Genomic DNA, 26,279 nt, shown 5'->3' with positions numbered 1-26,279 from the left:
CTATCAGCGAGCCTCACAAAAGTTTAAGTGCAGATAAAAACAACGAAAAACGTAAGAAGTCAAAGCGAGAGAGACACAGATATGATGACACATGTTTTTCAGTACCCAGACAACCCCTTAACTTTATCTCTGTCACAGGATCTCTGAAAGAAGAGACTCCTAATTACAAACTAGCCTAATGACACCGCCTCCCAAAGACCAGCTATCTGCTCTTCTCTGAGTTCAAGAATCTACTCTGTCTCCTCCCTCTAGCTGCCACCAAGCTGCTATGCTGTTACAATATCCTTCCCACAAGCTCATTTATGAAGATGAGACTTAAAAGTGACAATAGAATAAAATAGAAAAGAATAGAAAGGAAACAGATTAGAAATATCCACCGAGGTCTGTGCCTGATAAAGAGTTGGACAGGAGCGGGCTTCTGAGGAAGATATGGGCCCTCCTGGCCAAAACAGAGGGAGGGGAGTGGACCTTAAAGTATAGCTTTTTAAAAATCCAATCATGTATGAAAAAGTAAATGTGCATTTCCTGTTACAGGTACATATGTAGGCTACGTATACATATCTTTATTTGTTATATTTAACCTAGCTGTTTATAGCATTCTCTTTCCCAATCCCTTCTTCACTCTACCTCTAGCCTAGGCCTATCCTCTCTTCTTACAGAATACTACAAAATGATAGAATGCAAAAAAGGTGGTTGGATAATGGTCGTGTTGCATCAAGCATTATTTACTTTGATGCATTAATATGAAAGGAATAACATTCATACTGGCCGCCATAAAATCTATTTTCTACTCAGTCTGTGTCTCATAGGAGGGCTGTGGGTAGTTTAGAAACCGTCTTCCAGTGACATCATCAAAATGCGAAAATGGAAGCCATCGTTCTCACGATAATGAAAATCTAAATATTTTTGTAAAACAATCTTGTTTAAAAAATCTGCCTAATGATGATCTGGAACTGATCTAAACTGCCCACAGCCGTCCTATGAGACACAGACTGAGTAGAAAAAATCGTGCCATTTTATCATGATTATTAGTGAGGACCTATTATATGAATATAGGTTGAAAAGTGGTGAAGTGGTCCTTTAATAAATATTTCAATCACATCCAGTGTCCAGTTTAGTGTTTAGGTAGAGGCCCACCAGTCCTAATCCTATGGTGCTTTCCGAGAAACATGTGGACTTTCACTTTACTTTTATCACGAATAGCCAACTGTAAGAGACGGCAGATAGCTCTAATGCTAATAATTCAAATGAAGGCATTAGAGCTGTGAAAATGTATGTGTGTGTGTGTGTGTGTGTGTGTGTGTGTGTGGGGGGGTGGGTAGCTGTAGTGTGAGGCAGCTTTGATGTACAAGTACACCCCCTGGACATGACGCTAGTATGTCGCAGGGACTTACCCAACCCTTGATGCTGAGTACCAAGCAGGGAGGCATTACCACACTCCAGGTTGGATTGGGTATAAGATTTGCTGAGCGTTGTGTTATAAACCAGAGAAGCCGTGGTCATGGGAAGGTCAAACCCAGCACACCTTTCTGAAGCTCCCAGGTTACTTAGTTTATTAAAGCATTAAGACATGTTGTCTTTATATGTAACAGTGTGCGGACTGTTTTCATTTTTCAATGTACGTATCTTTTGTTCAGCACCCGTGGAATTGTTTTGAGATGTGCGTTCTTCTCTTTGGACTCTATCTCAACGACGTCGAGTCTATGGGGGCTATAGCCCCCATGAAGATTTTCGTGGACATTTTATATTAACATTACAGATTTTCTGGGAATTATTGACCCTCTGTGAACCTCTCCGCCGGCTGTTCAGAGGTGTTAAAAGTACTCAAATGCTAATCAGGTTTCTTTTGTTTTCACCTAGCCAGGTATTATATGCCTACAGTACAGTGCCCATAGGCGGCGGGTGTGTAAGGCTAGGGAAGGCTTAGCCTTCCCAAAAATTATGCTGGGTATTTTTTTAAATATATATAATATATGTGCGCAGCATTATATAGAAGGCTATTGCGTGTGTAGTGTGTGTGTTGCTGCTCCCTGGTGATCGGGTAGGTAGGCTATACAGCAACTGGCCTAATCAGCATATGATTGGCTACTATTGGTATGTCTGTAAACCTTGTCCGCTTCCAGTCGCTTTGTAGCAAACAGTAGCGCGCGCTGGTTTGTTTTGGGAAACAGCAAAACGCAAAATGTATTTTCCTACTCAAAGATAAAGTAATTCAGAAGAAGAAGCTGTGACTCGGCTGTCAGAACTCAGCACCACCACCAGTGCCCGCACGGTTCACAGTTCACACCACTGCAGCAACACTGACACGTTCAGCGGAGTGACTGCTGTCTCTGTGCCATCTGTGAAGAGCCATGAGCCGTGACTCCCGGGAGGGGCAGCAACACCGCCGGGTAATCAACACAGACTATAGTGAGACTACACACTGACTCGAGAAAAGACCCATATCGTCCAAAATAGGCTAATCAGTCGTTGTCTGTGTATAGGCTAATTCATTGGTAAAAGTATGCTAAATAACTCATTTTTAGACCATTTGGGAAATAAATAAATCCGCGGCGGCGCGATCTAAGGGTAATGGACACATAACGGACACCCGGGTATAAATGCAATAATTTATTAACAAGAAAATGAATATTTACAGATATATGGCATCATGCATAAATTACAATCAACATGAAACATATTACTTTTATTACAATTTTTTTTGACTATGGCGTCTTCTCTCGTGTATCATCAGATGTCCGGCTCCATGCTCGCCTCTCCTTGGAGGCCAGTTGGGTCAAAACAAAGTATACCACATTGTGACAGCTGTAGTGAGTCTACAGTCCACCTGCCTGCTGGCAATATAGCCTGGTTGTGATATGTAGATGTGATTGATATTTTGTGTTTGTTTTTTTAAGTCACTTATAACAACAACATAAAGTAATTGAATTTATTTTATGTATTCATTGTATTTTATATATTACTATGTTATTACTAATTTTATGTATAACAATATTACTAATTGTATTTATTTTATGTATTACTGTTATTACTAATTGTATGCATTACTATATTGATAATTTAATTTATTTTATGTATTATTGTCTATATTACTAATTATATTTATTTTATCCATTACTATGCTATTACTAATTTTATTTGATGTATTACTAATTTTAATTTACTTTTATTTTACTATTTTAATTTACTTTTATTTTACTATAATCTATTTTTTTATCGTTCGTTTTATCCATTTATTTATATTATTATCTAGTTATTTATATTGGTTTATTATTTTATTGTTTAGAGCCCTGATTGATCACATCTACATATCACCACTACCAGTCAGGATCTGAGTGACTCAGAACCCTGGTGACCTCCAGATGGAGCCACACAGGAGACCAGCAACGTCCTAAAGAAAAGAAAGAAATGCTCATTACTACTTTGTTCATAAAACAATATTGATTTAAATATTTATTAACAGTTTGCAGAATTACAGTACATGTCAAGCACAAACTCAATACAAAGACTGTTAACTGTAAGTGGCCGACCCAATTAAGCATTACACTTGTTTACAAGAGGGTCCACCATGTTCAATTCATCAAAACATTTAGAGACGTACAAATAAGACACTTCTATATAGTCAAAGAACAGAACAGGAATTCATCATAAAGGAGGTAAAAAGGGAAAATAAACTTATACAGTGAGGGGAAAAAGGGAGTCAAGGGATTCACATGTCTTAATGACTGTTGGTAGGGCGTTCCACATTTTGGTGGCATAGGAGTGAAAATAATTTAGTCCCTTGTTTGTGCCGAATCTGGGTTGTACATGGTTCGTTGCACTCCCTCTGGTGTTGTGGGTGTGGACTTCGTTAACATAAAGGAAGTATCTAGACAGGTACATGGGTATCTTGGTGGTGTATCGAATCTTGTGGACCAGACCCATTGCAAGATGCTGTACTCTGTCGTCGACCCTAAGCCATTCCAGCCTGTCAAAGTGGGCAGGAGTGAGGTAGGTTCGGGGGGTGAGGCCAAGTAGGAGCCTGACCAGTTTGTTTTGGGAGGTCTGGAGCCTAGTTTTAAGGGCCTTTGAGGTGCTGTGGTACCAGGAGGTGCATGCATAGTCAAAGAAACCTTGTACGAGGGCTCCTGTTAAGGTCTTCAAGGTGTTTTTGTTGACCAGTGAGGAGATCCTGTAAAGGAATCTTGTTCTTTGGTTGACTTTTTTGATTACGTTGGTGGCCATTTTATCACCGGAAAGATTAGCCTCCAGGATGGAACCTAGGTAGGTAATTTCATCTTTACGTGTGATAACATTGTCACCAACTCTAACCAAGAAGCCATTTGCCTTGCTGAGATTACTATTAGATCCAAAGAGAATGGATTCAGTTTTTCCCAGGTGTAAAGATAGTTATCAGCGAGCCAGGTGCAGATTCTACCGAGTTCAGAGCTGAGGGCCTTTTCAACCTGCAGTTTGTTCCTGTCCGAGACTAGCAGTGCCGAGTCATCTGCGAACAGGAACAAGTTGCAGTAACAAGCTGATGTCATGTCATGATCATAGTGTGTGCGTGTGTTGTATAGTTACCTTGCTGTGATGTAACTCCAAAGGTGATCAGAAATAGTTGCTCCATCGGCTAGAAACGTGCTCTTCACCAGCATGATGATCTTGTTCCTAAAAAAAGTCTATAGTCAACCCTAACTGATTACAGAACATGATATAAAAAAACACAACTAGAAGGATTTAGGCCTGTCACAATTACCTAATCGCCAAGTATTTGAGATACTTTTTTAGAGATTAGTCATAATCGTCTCCATGTTGAAAATGTTCATATATTGTCAAACATTTTAAAGAAATAATGGAAGCAACCGATCTACAAGCTCTAAACGTGTCACTTTGTAATTTTCTTCTCTTTTAGTGTATAAAGTTGTTGAATTATGCCATGTGCAGCTTTTTGTTTACAAAGCCTACAAAAGCCAAAGTTTTATTTAGAATGTTATGACGCAATTAAATTGTTACTAGTAATTTATTTGAGAAAAATTAAATCGGCCATTATAAAACCTCAAATTCCGACAGGCCTAAACGGGTTCCAGTGATGTCTACCGAACCTTCCAGCTCCATCCGAGCCTCCCAGAAGTCCTCAGCGGAAACAGGAAAGCTTCGGATCTCGGGCATCGGCTGAGATCTCCATTCTAACAAAGAACGAAAGACAGACAGACAGACACACACGCACCCCAAATTAGCTTTGCTGTGTGTGTGGGTGTGGGTCCTGTCACAACATACACATGCACTTACAGTAACGTTTAAGAATAGGGATTGACCGATTATCGGCAACGGACGATTATTGGCTTTTTACTATAAAGCCTATAAAAAAGCCCCAACCCTAAAGCGGTTCGTACTGTCGAGTTCCTCACCGAAGCGGTTCGTATATGTTGAGTTCCTCTCCGAAGTCCTCCAGCGTCTACCCAGATCTCCGTCCTCTGTCCTCCCATCCATCCAGGCCCAGGTCCGAAGTCCTCCAGCGTCTACACAGATCTCCGTCCTCTGTCCTCCCATCCATCCAGGCCCAGGTCGGAAGTCCTCCAGCGTCTACCCAGATCTCCGTCCTCTGTCCTCCCATCCATCCAGGCCCAGGTCCGAAGTCCTCCAGCGTCTACCCAGATCTCCGTCCTCTGTCCTCCCATCCATCCAGGCCCAGGTCCGAAGTCCTCCAGCGTCTACCCAGATCTCCGTCCTCCCATCCATCCATGGACAGACCTGCAGATCTCTAGAGGCTCCAGCTGCGTCTGCCATTTCCATCCTGAGAGAGAAAGAAGAAAGCATTAGCTCTACAAGCTCACAACACGTTGCAACGCGGTGTGAGCTTGTAGATCTGCTATTTTTGCTGAACGCTCCCTCAGAATAGGGATGCTGGGGTTGAAGTGGTAGTGTCATTAAGACTTTGATTAGCTTGGAAGGCTGACAGACATTCAACCACAGTGCCACTAGGAGGCATCAACACATGTACAGTCCTCAACATCTTTTGTCATTTTTTATTCAAGTGCTTCTAAAAGCAGATGAGATATTGACTCTCAAACTATTGTGCAGAGTCATTTAGATTTATCATAAAATATTTAAAACATTTGGATGACTGTAGTAAATGATGCCATTCTTCGTGCCATAACAGTACAAAAGCAGTTATCCATCCTCAGAAACAAGCCATAACTATTCCTACTCACAGCTCATCAGAGTCCTCTGAGGAAGCCCCCGGGGGGGGGGGGGGGGGGGGGGGGCTTTGGAACGGATCTCTGTCCGGGAACATCAGCTCGTCTATCGATATCTCCATTCTAACAAAGAAAGAAAAGAAAAAAAACACACCAAATTAGCTTTGCTCTGTGTGTGCATGTGTGTGTGTGTGCGCGTGTACCCTGTCCAGCAGTGGCGTTCCAGCGACGTCTACCCAGATCTCCGTCCTCCCATCCATCCATGGACAGACCTGCAGATCTCTAGAGGCTTCAGCTGCGTCTGCCATTTCCATCCTGAGAGAGAAAGAAGAAAGCATTAGCTCTACAAGCTCACAACACGTTGCAACGCGGTGTGAGCTTGTAGATCTGCTATTTTTAGCTGAACGCTCCCCCCAGAATAGGGATGCTGGGGTTTTAAGACTTTGATTAGCTTGGAAGGCTGACAGACATTCAACCACAGTGCCACTAGGAGGCATCAACACATGTACAGTCCTCAACATCTTTTGTCATTTTTTATTCAAGTGCTTCTAAAAGCAGATGAGATATTGACTCTCAAACTATTGTGCAGAGTAATTTAGATTTATCATAAAATATTTAAAACATTTGGATGACTGTAGTAAATAGTGCCACTAGGAGGAATCATACTGCCATGCTATACTTCGTACCATAACAGTACAACAGATATCCATCCCAACAAGAAATATTCCTACTCACAGCTCATCAGAAGTCCTCCAGGAGGGAAGCTTTGGAACGGATCTGTCCTTCCACGACGTCTACCACGACCCATCCACCCTAAGAAAGAAAGAACGAAAGATTAATTTAAGTGACCAAGAGCCAGATATACGTACATTGTGTCCTTTCACATCATACACAAAATGTATAGAGAACATTTAAAACAGAAGCCGACCATACCACTCGCAGTAATGGAAAAGTCTAAGTGGTTTCTTACTTTGAGCCGCCTTCAGATTCATCCATGGACAGCGAGAACTGCAGATGTCCACCTGTAGGGGCTCCGGTTGAGCCTCGCAGCATCTGGAATGAATACATGGTGGTTATAGTCTATGAATGGCTTTGCACATCGTTGCTGCTGCCAATAGGAATTTGTGATGTCTGTGTGGGGACAATTGCTGGGTCTGTCTGTTTTTTTATAATACATACAATTTATATAGCACTTTTCAAGGTACCCAAAGTTGCTTCACAAAACAGTAAAAACAAATTTATTTGAAAATAAACTAGTAACTGCTCTTCAACACTAACAGCTACATCCACGACCTCCCTGCAACAACAGTGAAGTATGGCTATGCAGACGACCCGATTACTGTGTCCCAGTCTGGAGCCGTAGCTCTCATGTCAAGAAGCTGGATGCTGCCCTCAACACCGGATGGGCCACCCCAAACAACTGCCTGCCTGTTCTCGCTGGAATCACTCCAACAGAGGTCAGACGAGAAGCAGCCACGCTGGCCCTCACTGAGAAGGCACAGCTGAGTGAATCCCAGCCATCTCCTCCACAAGGTCGTCAGAGACACCACAGCACACATGCCTCAAGTCACGGTGCCGTTTGCCACAACACACACACACACACACCAAGTCACGGCGACCTTTGCCACAGCACACGTGCCTCAAGTCACTGTGCCCCTTTGCCACACAGGCCCAGGAACTGCTCCACACAACACCAGCTGACACCTCCAAGGCATCCTGGGTGAAGGCAAGACAGAGGGACCAGTGGAATACATTGAGGACCCCAAATATGTTCTTTGCCAGCACCTCCACTGCAAGGAGTGGACAACCCTCAAAGCAGAAGTGGGACATCTCGGACAGTGCCCACTGTGAATGCGAGGATCCACTACAGACTGTGGAACACGTAATGACCATTTGCCCCAAATACCGGCCACCGAATGGTGATCGTGGCTTAGGTGACCTAGACAATGACACATTGTACTGGCTTGCTGCAACAGAGCTGAAGTTCTATGGACATACGGCAGAAGATGTTTAAGAAACTTTTTTGTAATTTCTTCATTTTTTCGGCAAACCTTTGTGGCATTTAATTTATGGAACATGTGGATGTTTCTTTATTTATTGGTGAAGTTTTAGTGCCACTTGTGGCATTCTTTGAAATGTATTGACACGTTTGATATATGTTTTTGTTAGGGATGTCCGATATTATCGGCCGATAAAGGCATTAAAAATGAAAAACCCTAACCCTTAATTTTACTTTATTTATTATTTTACATTAAAAACATCTACAAGCTCACAATACAATAAGACGCACATGAGCTTGTGAGAGATTAGATCATTTTAGATGAGACATTTTGCATGAGTAATTATTAATAATTACTTTTGGTATTTTAAGTACATTTTATACCAAAACCTTTGTACCTTTACTCGAGTACATGTTGAATTGTAACGGAGTATTTCTATATTGCAGTATTGCCTACTTTTATTTAAGTAAAAAGTTTTAGTTATGTTTCCACCACTGGAAAAAGCCTGCATATAATATATATATATATCGGTATCTGTTGATATCGGCAATTAGGAGTTGGACAATATCCAACACTGACTGTCGGACATCCCTTGATTTGTGTGATTTTTGTGTAGCTTTTGTTTGTTTTTTTGTTTTGTGAACGACCAAAGAGCACACCCAGTATATATCACAAGGCTATTCCACCAGTCAGGTGTACTTATATCTACATCTCATAAGCGGCCATGAACTAAACACTACAGATATCACAATTTGACTTTGGCAGCAGCAAGAAACGACTTATATGCAAAGCTCTTCAGCCATGCTTCTCTCTATACAAACACTCATAATGTCCACATGGACATCTTAGCAGGTTCACACAGGAGACCAGGTTCAGTGTTCTAGCAGCATCTACGGTCATCTCCATCTACATCTAGAAAGAAAGAAAGAAAGACATCAGAAGCTGACCATATCACTCACAGTAATAGAAACATTTTAAAAGGATCTCTGGCTAATGTGACCAAATGGACACTGATAATGTTTTGGAATAAATCACTTTGACTACGCCACTCTCTTTAAGGAGAGAGACCCTACACCAACCATATATTTACTGTTACTGTGGTGACCCAAACTCAGGTGAACAAGACAACAGAGGCTTGTGTGTACAACCATTGAACACTTTATTTAAATACAGGCAGAATGTTTATCAAAAATACTGTTTGTGTACCAACACTTTCATCGACCGGGGACAATAAGACTTTAATAATAATAATGAGCACTCAGCACACTGCTAAAACTAATAGCACACTACAAAGGTTAAAACTCACTGCGGCTTAATATGCGCACACTCTAATGCAATTACACTCGTTGTTAAAACACTACACACTTAAAAAAGGGGGAAAGGGAACAGTACGGTCATCATTGTGAAGGTACACGGCTCGGACTCTAACGATAAACTGGTGAGGCACTTGAGTAGCAACTATCAATAAAATAAAGTACAGGAGAAGAGCAGCGGCTGCCTGCTGACCACGATGTGTGTCACCAGTCAGCCTACAATATACAGAAATATAATTACTCCCTGAGCACCATCATCATTACAAACAATACATACAATGTACTGGCAAGCCCATCTTCCTACCTATAGGCCGAGACATGTACACCCACGGCAGGAGCATGGGCTGACCAGGGTCTGGGTCTGTCTGGTCTGTCTACAATATAATACAGAAAAGCATATTATTTACACATCACAAGACACCATGTGGGTCTAGTCATAAACCACCATGCTGGGTAAATGCAATAAACTAGTATGTACACGAACCTCTGGTTGCTATTAAACAACATATAAGTTAACTCCTACCTATAAACTCTTGTTAAAGTGCATACACAGTAGTTGCTGGTTCCTAGCCGTCCTGCTGCACAGCACCACCAGAAACTGTGGAGTGCAGTGACAGTGATAAGTATATATAAACAGACTCATGAAACAAACAGATAAAGCATAACCCGCTTTGTGACATACCTGTGCTGGCTACCGGTGAATGCTGCCACCCCAGGACTGAACCACGGACGGACGAGAACAAACGCGACTCTCTCTGCTCTCACGAGAGCTTCTCTCACTATATAAAGGCTGTTGCTGCTGCCTGCTCTGAGCTTCCAGGTCCTAAGGTCCCACCTTCAAACTAATGTCTCTGCTCTGCTCGGCCGCGACAGTCCCCCCCCCAACGCAATTCTGTCTACCCAAAGTAGGCTACCAGTAAAAACGTCAACTTATTTTTTTCCACCGCTGCGGGGGGGGGGGGGGGGGGGGGAGGCCCCATGAGGATCATCAGAACTCTTCGGCTCTGCTCTATCCTACTCTATGGCTCTATCTCCAAGGTCAAACCCAGGCCAGCCTCTGCACAATGCCACGCCTCTGCCTTAACCCAGGCCCTCTCCCTAAAAGAGCCCAAACTCATCATAGCATGCCTAAACAGCATCATACAATTAACAACTTTTCTATGAACACTATAAAGCATCACTATTCTCCAAACATAATATATAGGCCTATCATAATATTAGGCCAAGGAGGACCAACTATATCCGATCAAAATATTCCGGAACGGAGTCATTGTTTTCTTTGTGAAAATAAAGCGAATGTTGAAAAAAGAAAAATTGTACTGTACGTCTCTCAATCTGAAATCCCTATGCATCCATAATCTCCATCATATATATTACGGTAGGTTATATTTCATCCCATAGAAATATTCTCCCCTAGTCGGATGGCATCATGTTGGAAATGGAAATGGTAACAATCTGTGTAAATAACTTTAAGTAAATAACTTTATTATATTTGGTACAGAACATGGCATGTACAAAATAGTGAAAATACACAAGAGACACATGCTGTACTTTCTTCACTACCCCACTATGGACTGTTTCTTTCACATACGGTTTTATTTGAAAACTGGTGCTGTATTTTTTAAACTTAAAGGATACCATCACCACCAGTGTTTTCTCACATTATGTTCTACCAGTGTAATCCATTGTCAAAACATGGCCATGTAAAAAATATAAAACAATGGCACATCTGCAAGGCTTCCCTCCCCATCCCCTCCACATATTTCTGGCATATATAGTTGAGGGGTGATTTCACCATTCTGCTCTAAGTACACAGATATGAAAGCAGACATACTGTAGCCTACTTCCTTCTTGTCAGACTAGCACTAGTATATTCACTACTGTGAAACTTCCCATAACGGAAATTACAGCGGGTGAAACAGCCTACACAGATAACGGTACCTAGCCATAGACTACACTAGAACATAGAATTGTGTTTTACTGCTAGTTTCAATAATGTACTGTAATAAAATACAAAAGGTATCACAAGAGTAATTAAGCCAAGTGCCTTAGCACTGTAGGCCTACTATATTATAGTCTACTTTATCTTTCACGTCATCCTACTTGTTTCCTCACTTTCCTCATTTTTACGTTAAAATGATTCACTAAAATGTTAGAATCTAACATCTTAATTCTTTACATCTCCGCTGTCATTGTCCTCTGCACACCTCCCACAGCAGACAATTCTGATACTGTCAAACACAGCCATATAAAGGAGTGGATGGATGCACATATTCAGAGCTGCCAACCCCTTAGATACTTGGTAGGATGTGTAAACCCAACAGTTGAAAACTTCAGGATAATTGATTCTCAGGTATAGGTGATAGGCCTGAAATAAATGATAAGGCACAAAGGAAATGGCATATAGCACAATGACAGATATGACCATTAGGGCTACCTTTTGTTTCTCTAGTCTGGTAATATTTTCATTCTTCCATACCACCCATATTACCACACAGTATGACGTAAAAGTTACCACAAATGGAAGAAAACACCCAAACACTGCCAAGAACACTTTATAATTGAAGTGTGAGGCTTCGTCAGTGTGTATCCGGCAGGCGGATACACACTGAGTGTGGTTTCCATGCAGAGCAGGGCAAGTGGAGGCAAACTTCAACACAGGACAGGAAAGGACCGCAACAAGGATCCAGATGATTGCACTGGCTGCCTTAACAAGCGCCGGCCGCACATGGTTACGAGAGAAGAAGGGGTATGCAATGGCCACACATCGGTTCACGCTTATACCCATGATGAAGAAGATGCTCACGTACAAGTTGCATGTGAAAAGAAACCTCTCTATTTTACAGGCAGTGTCCCCAAATATCCAATGTTTCTGTTGTTTGTAGTAGATTATCAGCAACGGAAGCGTGAAGACATAGAGGACGTCACTGATGGCCAGGTTGCAGGACAGAACCACTCCGGTGTGCCAGTTTCTTCTCTCTCGGGTCACCAAGAGCCACAGTGCAAACAGATTGCCAACGAGTGCCACACAAAATTCCACACCGTACACTGAAGGTAGCAGTGCGATTTGGAATTTCTCACAATGTAATGTGTTGTCAATCATTGTATTTGTTGAAGTTCATCTGGTAGCTTTCATAAAATGGATGTGTATACTGTTCAATGTCTGTGAATGGAATAAGAATAACCAAATTAATTAGTAATGCTACAATACAATTTTTTTACTTATTATTTTATATTTACTTTATCACAGTGTAATGCTTTTATCTACAAACTCAAAGTAGTGAGATAATAGGCTGTGCAACAATATTTAGGTATACAGTTTAATAACCTACTGAAAAACTAGGCTTATTTTTTAATTGAAATTTATAATCAACTTTTCAGTTTGGATGATGTCAAGCTTGCCACTCAATAGGTGTTCCCGCATAAATTCCGAGTATGATGATGTCATATGCATGTAAGCCGTATCAGTTAGACAGAACCCAAATATACAGTACTCACTCAGAGATCCTATACACTGTAGTCCTGAAGAGTGAAGACAGATTACCACAGCTGCTCAACTGAATTTGCAGTGAGTGCAATATGGTGGGTGAAAATTGTAATTGTAAGCACATCTAAATCTTTCACTTCCTCTTAAGCAACATCAGCCTGACCATTTGAAGAAGCTAAAATGTCATGCCCCCACCCCCTAGACGTTTCAAAATGAATTCATTTGAGACCAAGGCCAACAGCCGAGTTGACAAATCATGACAATAAACAAACGAAATTGGGTCGAACATATAATTAGAAAGAAGCAAAACTCTAAAAAGTGTTGTAACCTGCCCTTTTCTTCTTCTATTTATTTGTTTGGCCCCAACAAATGTGATTCATCAACTCGGCTGTTGGCTTTGTCTGAGGCTTAAAGGTCTATGGAAAAATGTATGGGAAATACTCTTCCGGTGCCCTTGGGGGGGGGGGCAAGACCATGACGCTCGTATAGGTAAATTCTCAGTTGAGTATTTACGGTGTAATAAATCCTCCCCTTTACTAAGGAATTCTTGAACATTTTAAAATGTTATGTACCATCATGCCTTATTGTCTTGCCAAATAAATGTACATATTTTAATGCTATTCAGTCACCTTGCATGTCTGAAATCTCCCATCCCTTATCAAGAACCTATGGATTCAAGGACAAAAATAACACATCCAACTATGGTGCAGAGACAAAGTCACTTTACTGCTGTTGAGTTCACAACCAAATATGCAGTCATGCATTTATTATACTATAAAGTAAACCCACTAAGCATTTTATCTACAATCACAATATTGTATACCAGTAATGGCAATTTATTTTTCATTAATAATTTAAAGTAACATCTGTCCGATTGAGCCAGTTGAGCAGATACCAGGGAAATAAAGGACACATAGCAAGTAGCATACCTTGATTTAACAATTTATTGGATAAAGCACATTTAAATCAACATAACAAAAAAAACGTTTCACTGTTATATGAACTCCCTCTGCTGATTTTCAGCAATAAAAATATTCCACAAACAAAGCCCCCAATCGAGCAGCACTTAAGGGGCATACCACTCATTTTCAACATTGAACTATGTAATTAATATACCTTAGAGATGTGTGGAAATAAGAAAAAGTCTAGAACTTGTTCTCGTGATCAGTGACATCACAAAGACGTACTTTATATATATTTTTATACATTTTTAGAACTAAGGGAGCCTAGAAGCTTCTTCTGGAAGAACCACTTGTTCTTTGTTTTTAAACACTTTATTTATTGATGCAACAATGAATAAACATGTGTACATTTTGCCAGTCTTGTACCTCTCCTCAAACTTGAACTTTGCTACCGGCCGGGCCTTCTGCTTCAGGGCAGGGTTCCTAACGACGTCCTTATTGAGCAGTCACCTTGCGAGCGTGGCTGTAAGGGGGGGGGGTCAGACGTGCCATCATCGATGTTCTTCACTATGGCGGCTTTACGCCCGGCATAGTGTCCAGCGAGGACCATCACCACCTTGCCAGGTTTCATGAACTTGCCCATATTGGTGTCGTTCTATGACCACCACTATCAGGAAAGAAAAATATGTACCATCTGGGTCTGGAACTTGGGGTCATGTGATCAGTGACATGATGATGTACTTTGCAAGCCAAAGAGTACAAAGATGTACTCTTTCCTCCTTTTTGAAACGAGCTCCTCGACACTCGCACTACACACGTCCATTTGGTTTGAGCATAAATAATAGAGACAGCACCAGGGTTCCCCTCCCATCCAGTGCCGTCTCCATCATTTATATACCTACCGTATGCTCAAACCAAGTGGAAGTGTGTAGGGCAAGTGACGAGGAGTTAGTTTCAAAAAGGGGATTTGGCTTGCAAAGTACATCTTCGCGACTTCACTGAGCACATGACCCCAAGTTCTAGACCTCCAGTTCTGGGCTTCACAGAAGGGGGGGACAGGGACTCTTTATTATTTCCACACAATATTTCTAAGGTATATGAATGACATAGTTCAATGTTGAAAATGAGTGATATTCACAGCTATGGTCATGGTGGTGATGTATCCACCTGTGCTGCCATCTAGTGTTTGGTTATAGACTGCATTCAATGTCTGTTCCAAATGGAAGAGCTCAATTCAGCCTTTGCCCTTCCTCTGTTTGAAACCTTGCTTCGCACCACCGCTGGGACCTCCTTTCTTGTTGCCAGGTGGTTTGCCTTTTGGACCCTTAGATTTGAATCCCCCATCCATGTTTTTCTTCCCAAATTTATTCTTACCCTGAAAAGGTTTCTTGCCTCCAAACCTCTTGTCCCCATCACCAGTTTTCTTAGCCCCAAATCGTTTTCCCCCGTCCCCAAAACTCTTCCCCCCCTTCCTGTCACGATCTCCTCCTGGTCCGTCTCTGCGCAGTCCACCCGGATGTCTATGGGGTGATTTTGTATATTTTTGTTCACCTGGACCCATCTTTTCACGACGATTTCCTCCTCTACCACGTCCACCTGCACCCATCCCGCCACGATTTCCTCCTGGTCTGTCTCTGCCACGTCCACGTCCACCTGCACCCATCCCGTCACGATTTCCTCCTGGTCTGTCTCTGCCACGTCCACCTGCACCCATCCCGTCACGATTTCCTCCTGGTCTGTCTCTGCCACGTCCACCTGCACCCATCCCGCCACGACTTCCTCCTGGTCTGTCTCTGCCACGTCCACCTGCACCCATCCCGCCACGACTTCCTCCTGGTCCGTCTCTGCCACGTCCACCTGGAGAATGTCTCTGGTGTGATTTTGTAAATTTTTCTTCGCCTGGACCATGTCTCCCAGGTGACTTGCCACGTTTCTCGTCACCTGCAGGTCCTCCAGTTGACAGCCTCCTCTTCTTGAAGGGTCCTCCTGGAGGTTTTCCTGATTGATACCTCTTGGTAGCAGAGAACATGCCTGAACAAAAATAAAATACAATTATTAAGTTCTCTCTCAACAGCCATGAGATTAAACGGGTGTTGGTACATCTCTAATGATAATCACCTTCGTCTGGCTCCTTCCCTACAGCCTGTCTGTAGTACTCCACATCATCATCATCTGAGACCACCACCTTGTCAGTCTGCGCCCCAGGGTCCTCCACTTCACTGTCTACTTCTTCTTCCGGTTGTTGCTTTCTTTTCATGCCTGCCAGGCTCTTTTTCCTGAAACACACATTCAAAATTAAATGTCTGATAAACAAAAATAAAGTTGTCAAAATCATTCATTGTTGATGGAGGACATACTTGTTTGCTTCCCGTTGCTCTTCCTTTTGAGCTATATCCTCTTCCTGTTTATTTCGGCGCTGGGATTTAGCTTTCAGCTGTTGCTCTTTTCTTTTCAGGATCTCCTTAATTTCCTCTTCAGTCTTGGAGACTGTGGACAATTTATAGAAAACCCATTAAGGACCATTTCTACAAATCCACAGCTCACAACACATCTCGTTGTGAGATTGTACTACTTTCAAACAGTTAAAGTATAACCACTTGAGGTTAAATAAAATAATAACTTTTATACTCACTGAAGGAATGATACAAAATATTGCCCTCTCCTATGCCCTCTTGTATCTTCACCAGCTGCAGAGTCATTCGAGGGCCAATCTGAAGGAGAAAAACACACTCGAGTATAGGCTAGGCCCATCTAGTACCACTGATGTGAGCATTAAAAAACACATTTGGCACAATTACCTCAGTCAAGCGCACAGCGCTCTGCTGTGATGCCATGTTGCCACGTCCAGAGTAGACCTGGGGCAGCTCAGTTATGTTGTGATCTCCATCTTGTTCCGCTTCACTCTCAGAGAGGTTAGCTGCCCTAAAACAAGTCATTGGAATTAGATCAGTTTATAATTAGGTCATAAAAAAACAACTTACTTCTTTAACCATTTTCAGCCAGGCAAAAACTAACTACTTTAAACTAGCTTCCCTATTGTGATAATAGGTGAAAAATTCAGATAAAATAGCTGAGATCAGCTATTTTATCTTCCGGTGGAGGGAAAAATGGAGAACCATAGTGGTTAACTTAGGTGGTTAAATAGTTACAGTCGATCTACAAGCACACAACGCATCGCAGGACAATGCCTTTTGAGCTTGTAGATCGTCTATTTTCGCAAACAGTCGTTAAACGTCGTAACAAAAGACGGCATAAGTGGTTAAACACAAGAGAATTATAGCGGTTACAAAAGTTATAAAATACCCACTATAAAAATACAGAAGAATTTGCATTTTCACACAGGACTCACTTCATCAACAGCTCGCTAATGTCTTCAAACTTGCTCATGTTGGGGAACCTCTCCTGCATCAGCTTCTTGACTCCACGACTAATGCCAACCGGGACAACCTTCAGGCTGCTGCAGGGTGGAAGAAGATGGTACTGGAGGTGAGTGTGGGACATTAATATAAACAGAAAATGGAGCTGTGGGTGTTTTTGATGAAGGGCCCATCAGTGCGTTTACTTTGAACATACATCACTGAACAGTCATGTCATAATTCGTCATCATCTGAACCCAACAGTCTTATCAAGGTAAAATGTTATGACACTTACAGACTAGCTTGTGAGCATACAACCTAATGGGAAACGTCCAATACTTACTAATGACGGAATTCTATCTCCTGGGTCTCTGGATTGTAGTTCAGCAGAACACACCTCTTGATACTGTTGAGGCTTATCTAGGAAAACAACAGCCTTATTTTAGATTAAACTGTAATGTTATTAAATTACTTTATTTTAAGTTCAGGGAGATGCCAGAGTTGATTTGTCAGAAAGTGTTTGTCTTCAGGGAAGATATAAGAAGACTATACGTTCATCATTCTGACACGTCATCAACCACTCATACTATCCGGCTATGCTGCCACTTCATTCAAACATACCTTGTGAACATTGATGGAGGGAAACATGTGTTGGAACATGGTGGCCATCAGTTTAACCTGCATGCCGTCAGAGCCAAAGTTATTCAGGACGAGCAGCGGATGATGCCCAAACTGCTGGTCGTGCATCCGGTGTTTCTTCAGAGATGAAATCACATCTTTGATAAGCGCGTACTGGAAAAGAGTCAACAACAGTCCTCGTCATAAACAATTCAAAGAGCAACACCCAGTTTGATTTTAATGGTAAGGGATTATCAGTGCGTTTACTTTGAAAGACATCACTTGACAGTCACGTTATAATAATGCATCATCACCTAAGCCCGAGCACCTTTTACTACTGCAAAAAACACACAATAGAAATACCTTTGCCACTTTGAAGTACAGCATTGGACCTTTGGGAAGTCGAGTGAGCCTCTGAAACAAAAATATTTTATTGGTCAACAACAGCTGAACAGCATCTCCATGTGGATTTGGCATTTGGTATACCCGACGAAGGCCACATAGGCCGAAACGTTGTGGGGGTTTTTTAACTGATATTTGGTAATACATTATTTTGGGGGCATTTACGGTGTGCAGACTTGCTCCTTCTCTTTAGCTTATCTCTTTTGTTCGATCACCCGTTAAAATAGTTTGGATTTGCGTGCACATCCTGACCACTATAATTTGGCTGATGTCACCATTCAACATTAAATCCCGACTCACTTGGTCACACGACTGCAGCATGCCAAACATAGCAAGCTCACCTCATCTGCAGTGCATTGTAAGCTCATGCATTGTTCAAGTTATAGGTCTGCTATTTTCAGTGTACGACATTGTTGTGCGATGTCACATAAATTAGCTGCTTGGCATAAAGATTATCATGTGAAAAATCTCTTGTACTGGTAGAATTTCCACACAGCTTGTTAATTGTAAAAAAGGTCAAATTACTTGAGAATAAACATTATGCAAGTGCCAATGTACAAAAACAAAACAAAAAACAGTGACAAAACCCTGAGTTCACAATATGTACATGAAGCAAATTTGTGGAACTAAAAGTAAACAATGACAGGTAAATACTACTTTCATACTGTAGTCATCATGCAAGGTACTGAATCTCTAATGATCTCACCATGTTAACATTGGTGGGAGTCTTGCCGAAGATCATGAAGTGTGTCACCCCCAGTGGTCCTGCTACCGACACAAAATCTTTCAGCGAATTCTTTTTCCTCACCTGGTAGAGAAAACAAGCACAGCCCTCAAACTAAAGCTATCAGGCCTCGTCGGTTCTCCAGCAGTGTGACAAGACAATGGGGGCGATTCCAGATAAGCCTTCAAGTTTTGCTATAAGGTCAGTGAAATATCGAGCTAAAAATAGCAGATTTACAAGTTCATATTACAAGCTTGTAGATCTGCTATTTAGCAGATATACAAGTTCATATTACAAGCTTGTAGATCTGCTATTTAACAGATATACACGTTGATATTACAAGCTTGTAGATCTGCTATCAGGGGGTCCCTGACACTGGCACAACATATTTTTAGATGGGGGTCCGCATGGTAAATGAAAGTTTGAAAACCCCCCCACCGCCCCCCCCCCCCCCTTTTCCCCTCACTGTATATGTATCCTTTCCCTTTTTGCTTCCTACATGATGAATTCCTGTTCTGTTCTTTAACTACATAGAAGTGTCTATTTGTATGTCTCTAAATGTTTTCATGAATTGAACAATGTGGACCCTGTTGTAAACAAGTGTAATGCTTAATTGGGTCGTCCACTCACAGTTAACAGTCTCTGTATTGAGTTTGTGCTTAAAATGTACTGTAATTCTACAAACTGTTAATAAATATTTCAATCAATCAAAAAAACTTATTTAGAAGTTAGGATTTAAAATACTTTTTGAATCGGCCCCATGTTATGTCTTAATGGGTAAAACAATACATGACGAATCTGTACACTATTTTTCTTTTGATTACAAAGATGCATTAAAGATGAGAAAGTGCGGACCTTCAGGTTCTCGGCGGTGAAAGGCCCCATGACTCGCCGCATGTCCTGCACCAGCTGGCCGGCATTCTTCCCAACCTGACCTCGGTTAAACACGAAGGAGTGGGGGACGTTCGTGTAGATTTCTTCGGCCACATGGTTGGCATTTAGTCTGGATTTCTTCTGATTTTTGGTCTGAAAAATACGACATTAAATGATTATCAACTGGACATGATAATAAAATATATTACTAGGCCTATGTGGTTTCCTCATTGAGGGAAGAAAACAGCGATAGCAAATAGGCACTTTTACAGTGTCGTGAACGTTGTTTTCCCTAATTTAACTGTTTATTCGTATCGCATTACACGGCGGTAAATATAAACATAATATTCCATAAAGAGGCAAATGTCCGGTATTCACACACACATTCATAACATTACGAGGTTAACTTTGGCTAACGCGTTAGCTTAAGACTTAAAGTGAAACTTGTCCTTACCTTTGTCGTCTTCCCCATTATGTTCTGAGATACAGTGTTGGCAAATTAATGCAATAACCACCGTTACCTCTAACTCAAGAGATTACTCTTGTACAAAATAGTCAATATTTTTATCATAACATTCCTGCTAAACTGTTCACGTCCACCAAGCACAGAGCATGGCAGGCAGCGTTAGCACATGTGCAATTTCATCACGGTGTCACACATGATAATATGTCCGTGTGTCTCAACAACCGAATTTGTAATGGTTCCTAGCTGAAAGACTGGTGAGGCGAGGCTAGTTCCTGACTTTAAACAGGGGCAAATAATAAGCAAGTATTTATAGTAAGTAAGAAAATATTTACAAGCAAGTCTTGATTGAAATTGATTGATTGAAAATTGTATTAACAGTTTGTAGAATGGGTACATTTCAAAGAAAGTACAGGTCAGTACAAAATCTGCTACAAGGATAATCATAAAACCAGAAAAAGCAAAGCACTAAAGACTTATTACATCAGGGTCCTCCATTTTCAATTCATCAAGACATTTAAAGACACACCTATAATCAATCAAATACACACCTATAACCATCAAATACACAGTTAGGAAAGAAGGGAACATACTGTAAACAGGGGGCATAAAAATGCTATGATTAATTGAAAACGGTGGACCCTCTTGTAAACAAGTGTAATGCTTTATGGACTATGGTGTCACGTTTAACAGTTTTGTGTTGTGCTTGAAATGTACTGTAATTCTGCAAACTGTTAATACATTAATCAATCAATCATATCGTAAGCAAATATAAGCAAGTCTTCCCCCTGGATGTGCCTTGCTTTAATTATTACTTCATACTTTATGTTATTTTCCTTGATACAAGTTTGTTTTAGTGTTTTGCTTTTATTGTGAAGTTAGAGAACCACCCTGATCGTTACCCGGCGGAAGTGTTTTTGGCGGCCGGAGTCACTCACGCTCTTTTTTTTACCTCCCTGGAGCTCAACTAGCCGACAGAATGCCGTCGGTGGAATACGACGAGTGAGTCTAATTATTATGAACATTATGAGCTTCATAATTAATAATGTGTATAATAATGTCTAACGCGGAGTATCAATCTTTGCCCCTAGTTCCAAGCCCAGCTGGGCGGACCAGGTTGAAGAGGAAGGAATTGAAGGTAAACAGGCTAATATGTGGCTAACGTTAGCTAGTTGACGTTAGCAGCAGAACTGATGGAAGAGGCTAACAAGGCGGCTTCCACTTCTTCCACGTGGATGGACGGTGTTTTACTCCAAACTGTAGATGTATATATCTGTTACTTACCTGTTTGAGGTGGACCTCGATATGAATCAAGACGTGTAATGGATTATCTCGTTCCCATAATCAATTGTTGCCTGACATATGCTGCTGATCCTTCGGCCTTTCGACAGTGACGTGAGCCTCTGTCTCTCTCATACTGTAGCTAACCTACTTAGGCCCTCTAGTGTCTAACTCTAATGAATGTGAATTTAACTCGTAAAACAACGTTTGTACTCTCAGGGTTACAGAATACCGAGAATGTATGGTTCTCGGTACTGAGTGGTTGTATAATCTGTAATGTAAACATTTTAGGGATGTGAAGCACAATGTAATGGGCATTGAAATTGTAACCAGAGTTCTTCTCTCTTTACAGGTCAATTACCGTCTCCAAAAGAAACAATCAAAGGAAATATCAAAACCATTACTGAATATAAAATAGATGAAGATGGGAAGAAGTTCAAGGTAATTATCACATCACATTCTTGTCTCAGCAAATGAAAGCTGTGTATATACTCATCATTACATAATCACATCACTGCTCTTGTAATGAAGACTAAAATCTCTCTGTAAAGGCCACTTGTATCTGAATTTTATGTTCACCAACCGTTGTTTTTTTGCATTATGTTTAATGGTAATTGCAACTCTGCAAAAGAAGGGCTTCGATACATGACATGATGCAAAATGCAGTTGCATCATCAGAGCAGTTGCAAGTAACCCTCTGGAATTTTGCTTTAAAATACAAATCACTATCCTTTCATCTGCACAGGTGCCATATGGGAATTCAGTGTATTAAACTAGTGTCAAACTTAATTAAAGTAGAATGTAAATAACAGTTTTGTTGTGATGCACTAAAATGTCTATGTATCTGATTTCCTATTCCTGCTTTCTAGATTATCCGGACCTTCAAGATTGAGAATAGAAAAGCTTCAAAAGCTGTTGCCAGGAGAAAGGTCTGCTTCCTGACATTCACAGTAGCAGCACAGAGTTTCCATGTTTTTTTATTTTTTGTTTTCTATTGGTGGCATTTTCCTATTTTGCCTATTTAGATATCTCACTTCATGTGATTTCAGAATTGGAAGAAATTTGGCAACTCCGAGTACGATGCAGCCGGTCCTAATGTTGCTACCACCACTGTCAGTGATGATGTCTTCATGACTTTCATCTCCAGCAAAGAGGTGAGGTTCATTGTGCTTCTCCCCTGTGATTGTTTTAAAGCTGCTATAAGCAATAATATGTCAACATTTTAATTACTTTTGGGAGAGTTTTACCCATTGCTGGCTATCTGAATCCCAAAAAATATATAGTCTCTGTGACACCTATCCGCATTCAAAGATTTTTCCTAGTCTACTTTCTGATTGGTTAGAGTGTTTTACTCATTGCTGGCTGTCTGAATACCAACAAAAAAAGTAATTAAAATGTTGAGAAATATTGCTTATAGCAGCTTTAATGATGCCCTGAAACAAATTCTATCTTTTTCAAAGAAATCCCATAAATCAGAAATGTTTGAAGAAGTGAAAATAGCCGATCTACAAGCTCCTAACGTGTCGCATTGCGATGCTTTAGGAGCTCGTACATCAAATCTCTCCTGGGTTTTGCGCTAAAAAGAGAACCACGGTCATCTGATTGTTCCTGATTCTGTCAAGTTCAAACCTTCGGTTTGTCAATATCCTTCCCTATGCTGTTCCAGGACTTGAATTCCACAGACCAGGATGAAGATCCCATGAACAAACTCAAGGGACAGAAGATTGTGTCTTGTCGTATCTGCAAAGGTGACCATTGGACCACCCGCTGCCCTTACAAGGACACCCTGGGTCCCATGCAGAAAGAGCTGGCTGAACAGCTTGGGCTTACAACTGGAGATACGGCCAAGCCTGCTGGCTCAGGTACAGTGACGGTTAAAGGCTCTGTTCAAAAGCTCTGTTCAAAGGACCATGGCACTTTGGTGTCACTTAAAAAATGGACACTGGATTAATGCTGCCTTCATCCCTTCCCCAGGAGAACCAGAGCCTGCACAGCCAGCAGCGGGAAGCAAGACAGGGAAATATGTTCCACCCAGCTTGAGGGATGGCAGCACGCGTAGAGGAGAGTCCATGCAGCCCAACCGGCGAGGTGGGTGTGAGTAGAAATCCATTTTTTTATTCAATCTATTCAATTAACACCGAAGATTACTTGGTCATGGTGTTTCACAATAAATCAATTTCCCGGTACAGCTGATGACAACGCCACCATCCGTGTGACCAATCTCTCCGAGGACACTCGTGAGACAGACCTTCAGGAGCTCTTCAGGCCATTTGGCTCCATTTCCAGGATCTACCTGGCCAAGGACAAGAATACTGGACAGTCCAAGGTCAGTGTTAGACTCGGATCAAATTAGGCATTGCAAGTTGTTGATCCGGTCTGGGTAGTTGTGTGTAACCAAATACAGGTACTGCAGAAAACCTGGTGATACAAGGTTAGCATTTTTTCAGCTGCAGGTTACAATTCTGGTTTGCATTTGTTTCTGCCAGGGCTTCGCCTTTATCAGCTTTCACCGTCGGGAGGATGCAGCGAGGGCCATTGCAGGAGTGTCAGGATTTGGATATGATCATCTAATTCTCAATGTTGAATGGGCCAAGTAAGTACTACTTTGGAATACAGGAACTAGTCATTCATATGAATTAGCCTATACTTAATGCATAACCTTTTGAAACCCTTTTTCTTTGCAGGCCATCAAACAACTAAGCACCAGTCCAGGGTGATGCCTGAAGTACAATTTGGCTATTGTATAAATAAAGTGGTGATGAGAACGAAACTGGTTGTCATAATTCAGCTTTTTGTATGTACCATGAAAGTAACCTTCACATGATTGATAGTTGGCATGTAGTTATCTCCCATAAATAAAGCTTTTGTCTGAAATTACCTGAGAAGCCATTTTAAGTAGCATGTTAATGTTTCATACTTGAAAGATGTACAAGATTGACATAACTGCTTAGCTTTAAATTGATTTTCAGGTGTTCTGATAAAAAAATATTTATTTATGTTCATGTAATGTTTAATGGAGGGCAAAAGTTATTTTTTTGGACCGTGACCTTTCTATATACATTATAAACAATGTAACATTTTCAACTGGTATTTCTTTGGTAAAATGAGGTCATGGTACAAAGACATTTGCCCAACATCCAAAACATGGACAGTAGTTTACTAGTTGGGTGACGAAGCTCTCAGAATTAGGCAGTGGTTCTCAACTTTTTCAGGACGTGACCCCTCACCCCAAAAAGGCAACAAGCACTTGAGGCATTACATTAGTTTAAATAGAACAATGCCTTGCAAGCATGAACCGTTGAGCAGTCACATGGGGACCCCCAATTTGAGAACCACTTAAGGAATAGTTTTAGCATAACCACTCAAACCAACGACCGTATTCATAGTCATGTAGTTTAATAATGTTCAGCTTTCAAGACTAATTGCATTGGTTTGGTCAATATTTAGCCCAATCTTTGGGTATATGATTATAGTGGACTTGTTAAATCACTTCTGCTAGACGACAAGCATGAATAGATAAGGGTGTAATGCAGGGATACTCAAATAGATTTACCTGTGGGCCACATTACAAAAATGGCAAGGGGCCAGTAGATAAAATTACGACATTAATGATACTTGATAACTTCTCTCTTTCAATTGCTTTATTTTCGCAAAATGTATCAAAGTACAATCTGCATGCACACAATATGTAAATAAATAAATGTGTTACATTTTCTTGCATAAACACAAAGAGCTGTTTCCATAACTGCACAAATTATTGCACATAACATGAGTAGCTGTTATAATAACATAATAACATAACATGAGTAGCTCTTTGCCTGCCTGCCTGCCTGCCTGTCTGTCTGTCCATGAGTAGTTATTTGTCTGTCTGTCAATGAGTAGCTGTCTTACTGTCTGCCTGTCTATGAGTAGCTGTCTGCCTGCCTGTCTATGAGTAGCTGTCTGTCTGCCTGCCTGTCCAATTGTCCATGAGTAGCTGTCTGTCTGCCTGTCTGAGTAGCTGTCTGCCTGCCTAATTGTCCATGAGTAGCTGTCTGTCTGCCTGTCTATGAGTAGCTGTCTGCCTGCCTGCCTAATTGTCCATGAGTAGCTGTCTGTCTGCCTGTCTATGAGTAGCTGTCTGCCTTCCTGCCTGTCCAATTGTCCATGAGTAGCTGTCTGTCTGTCTATGAGTAGCTGTCTGCCTGCCTGCCCAATTGTCTATGAGTAGCTGTCTGCCTTCCTGCCTGTCCAATTGTCCATGAGTAGCTGTCTGCCTGTCTATGAGTAGCTGTCTGACTGCCTGCCTGTCCAATTCTCCATGAGAAGCTGTCTGTCTGTCTGCCTGTCTATGAGTAGCTGTCTGCCTGCCTGCCAGCCAGCAAGTTGGTTAACAGAAAATAAATTGTTATGGCTGAGTAAAATAAAATACAATAAACACAATTTGCCTGAAAATAGATTACCCAGCTATGACCTTTTTCATGAAAAAAAATGAGTAGTGATATGGCTGACTGAGTAAAATAAAACAATCTACCTGAAAATAGATAGCTATAAGTGAAGAGCAATTTCCGCAATTACCATTTCCGCAATTTCCGCAATTTCCATTTCCACCATTTCTGCAATTGCAATTTCCATTTCCATTTCCAACTATTAATGGCAGCTGGGTTTCATCATTCAAATAAAATAGAATTCTGTCCGTTTA

At 41.2% G+C, this 26,279-nt stretch overlaps 3 protein-coding genes and 1 long non-coding RNA gene across 6 annotated transcripts; 1 reads left to right on the top strand and 3 right to left on the bottom strand.

Moving 5' to 3' along the window:
* Positions 1-2,595: 2,595 nt before the first annotated feature.
* On the bottom strand, positions 2,596-10,285 carry LOC308324652. 2 transcript variants are annotated; one of them, XR_013964944.1, is made up of 10 exons: positions 10,175-10,285; positions 10,016-10,090; positions 9,797-9,866; positions 7,150-9,091; positions 6,915-6,992; positions 6,195-6,494; positions 5,391-5,776; positions 5,085-5,168; positions 4,564-4,661; positions 2,596-3,391 (listed from the first exon to the last, which is right to left on the bottom strand). It is a non-coding gene; the product is annotated as an uncharacterized lncRNA (long non-coding RNA). The 2 variants fall into 2 exon arrangements; XR_013964945.1 differs by having other exon boundaries at positions 4,564-4,650; positions 10,175-10,284.
* A 753-nt stretch (positions 10,286-11,038) lies between these two features.
* Positions 11,039-13,029, bottom strand: p2ry11 (purinergic receptor P2Y11). The gene is made up of 2 exons (XM_080776853.1): positions 12,991-13,029; positions 11,039-12,655 (listed from the first exon to the last, which is right to left on the bottom strand). The coding sequence occupies exon 2, from the start codon at positions 12,593-12,595 to the stop codon at positions 11,660-11,662; it is 936 nt and encodes a 311-aa protein (XP_080632979.1). The 5' UTR covers positions 12,596-12,655; positions 12,991-13,029; the 3' UTR covers positions 11,039-11,659.
* Positions 13,030-13,909: 880 nt separating this feature from the next.
* Positions 13,910-20,493, bottom strand: ppan (peter pan homolog). The gene is made up of 12 exons (XM_080775394.1): positions 20,309-20,493; positions 19,837-20,007; positions 18,964-19,065; positions 18,219-18,269; positions 17,859-18,029; positions 17,581-17,657; positions 17,231-17,338; positions 16,680-16,803; positions 16,514-16,592; positions 16,239-16,368; positions 16,000-16,157; positions 13,910-15,912 (listed from the first exon to the last, which is right to left on the bottom strand). The coding sequence occupies exons 1-12, from the start codon at positions 20,324-20,326 to the stop codon at positions 15,116-15,118; spliced, it is 1,986 nt and encodes a 661-aa protein (XP_080631520.1). The 5' UTR covers positions 20,327-20,493; the 3' UTR covers positions 13,910-15,115.
* A 717-nt stretch (positions 20,494-21,210) lies between these two features.
* Positions 21,211-24,368, top strand: eif3g (eukaryotic translation initiation factor 3, subunit G). 2 transcript variants are annotated; one of them, XM_080775677.1, is made up of 10 exons: positions 21,211-21,319; positions 21,409-21,455; positions 21,951-22,039; positions 22,468-22,527; positions 22,648-22,752; positions 23,265-23,460; positions 23,573-23,686; positions 23,788-23,924; positions 24,085-24,191; positions 24,283-24,368. In XM_080775677.1, exons 1-10 carry the CDS (start codon positions 21,297-21,299, stop codon positions 24,296-24,298), a joined length of 894 nt encoding a protein of 297 aa, XP_080631803.1. In that variant the 5' UTR covers positions 21,211-21,296; the 3' UTR covers positions 24,299-24,368. The 2 variants fall into 2 exon arrangements, with proteins under 2 accessions (XP_080631803.1, XP_080631802.1); XM_080775676.1 differs by having other exon boundaries at positions 23,573-23,692.
* Positions 24,369-26,279: the final 1,911 nt, after the last annotated feature.

This window comes from Protomyctophum bolini, assembly GCF_963924005.1.
Source record: "Protomyctophum bolini genome assembly, chromosome: 11".
NCBI lineage: Eukaryota > Metazoa > Chordata > Actinopteri > Myctophiformes > Myctophidae > Protomyctophum > Protomyctophum bolini.
Note: the sequence above shows the minus strand (reverse complement) of the source record. Positions and strands in the feature narration are given on the sequence as shown.

Bases quoted from the DNA above. Each gene is read 5' to 3' on its own strand.
- p2ry11 (XM_080776853.1), bottom strand. From the start codon at position 12,595: ATGATTGACAACACATTACATTGTGAGAAATTCCAAATCGCACTGCTA.
- ppan (XM_080775394.1), bottom strand. The intron at 16,158-16,238 runs GTATGTCCTCCA...TGTGTGTTTCAG, and splicing joins GAGCAACGGGAAGCAAACAA to GAAAAAGAGCCTGGCAGGCA. The intron at 15,913-15,999 runs GTGATTATCATT...ATTTTTGTTCAG, and splicing joins AGGGAAGGAGCCAGACGAAG to GCATGTTCTCTGCTACCAAG.
- eif3g (XM_080775676.1), top strand. From the start codon at position 21,297: ATGCCGTCGGTGGAATACGACGA. The intron at 21,456-21,950 runs GTAAACAGGCTA...CTCTCTTTACAG, and splicing joins TGAAGAGGAAGGAATTGAAG to GTCAATTACCGTCTCCAAAA. The intron at 23,461-23,572 runs GTACAGTGACGG...TCCCTTCCCCAG, and splicing joins GGCCAAGCCTGCTGGCTCAG to GAGAACCAGAGCCTGCACAG.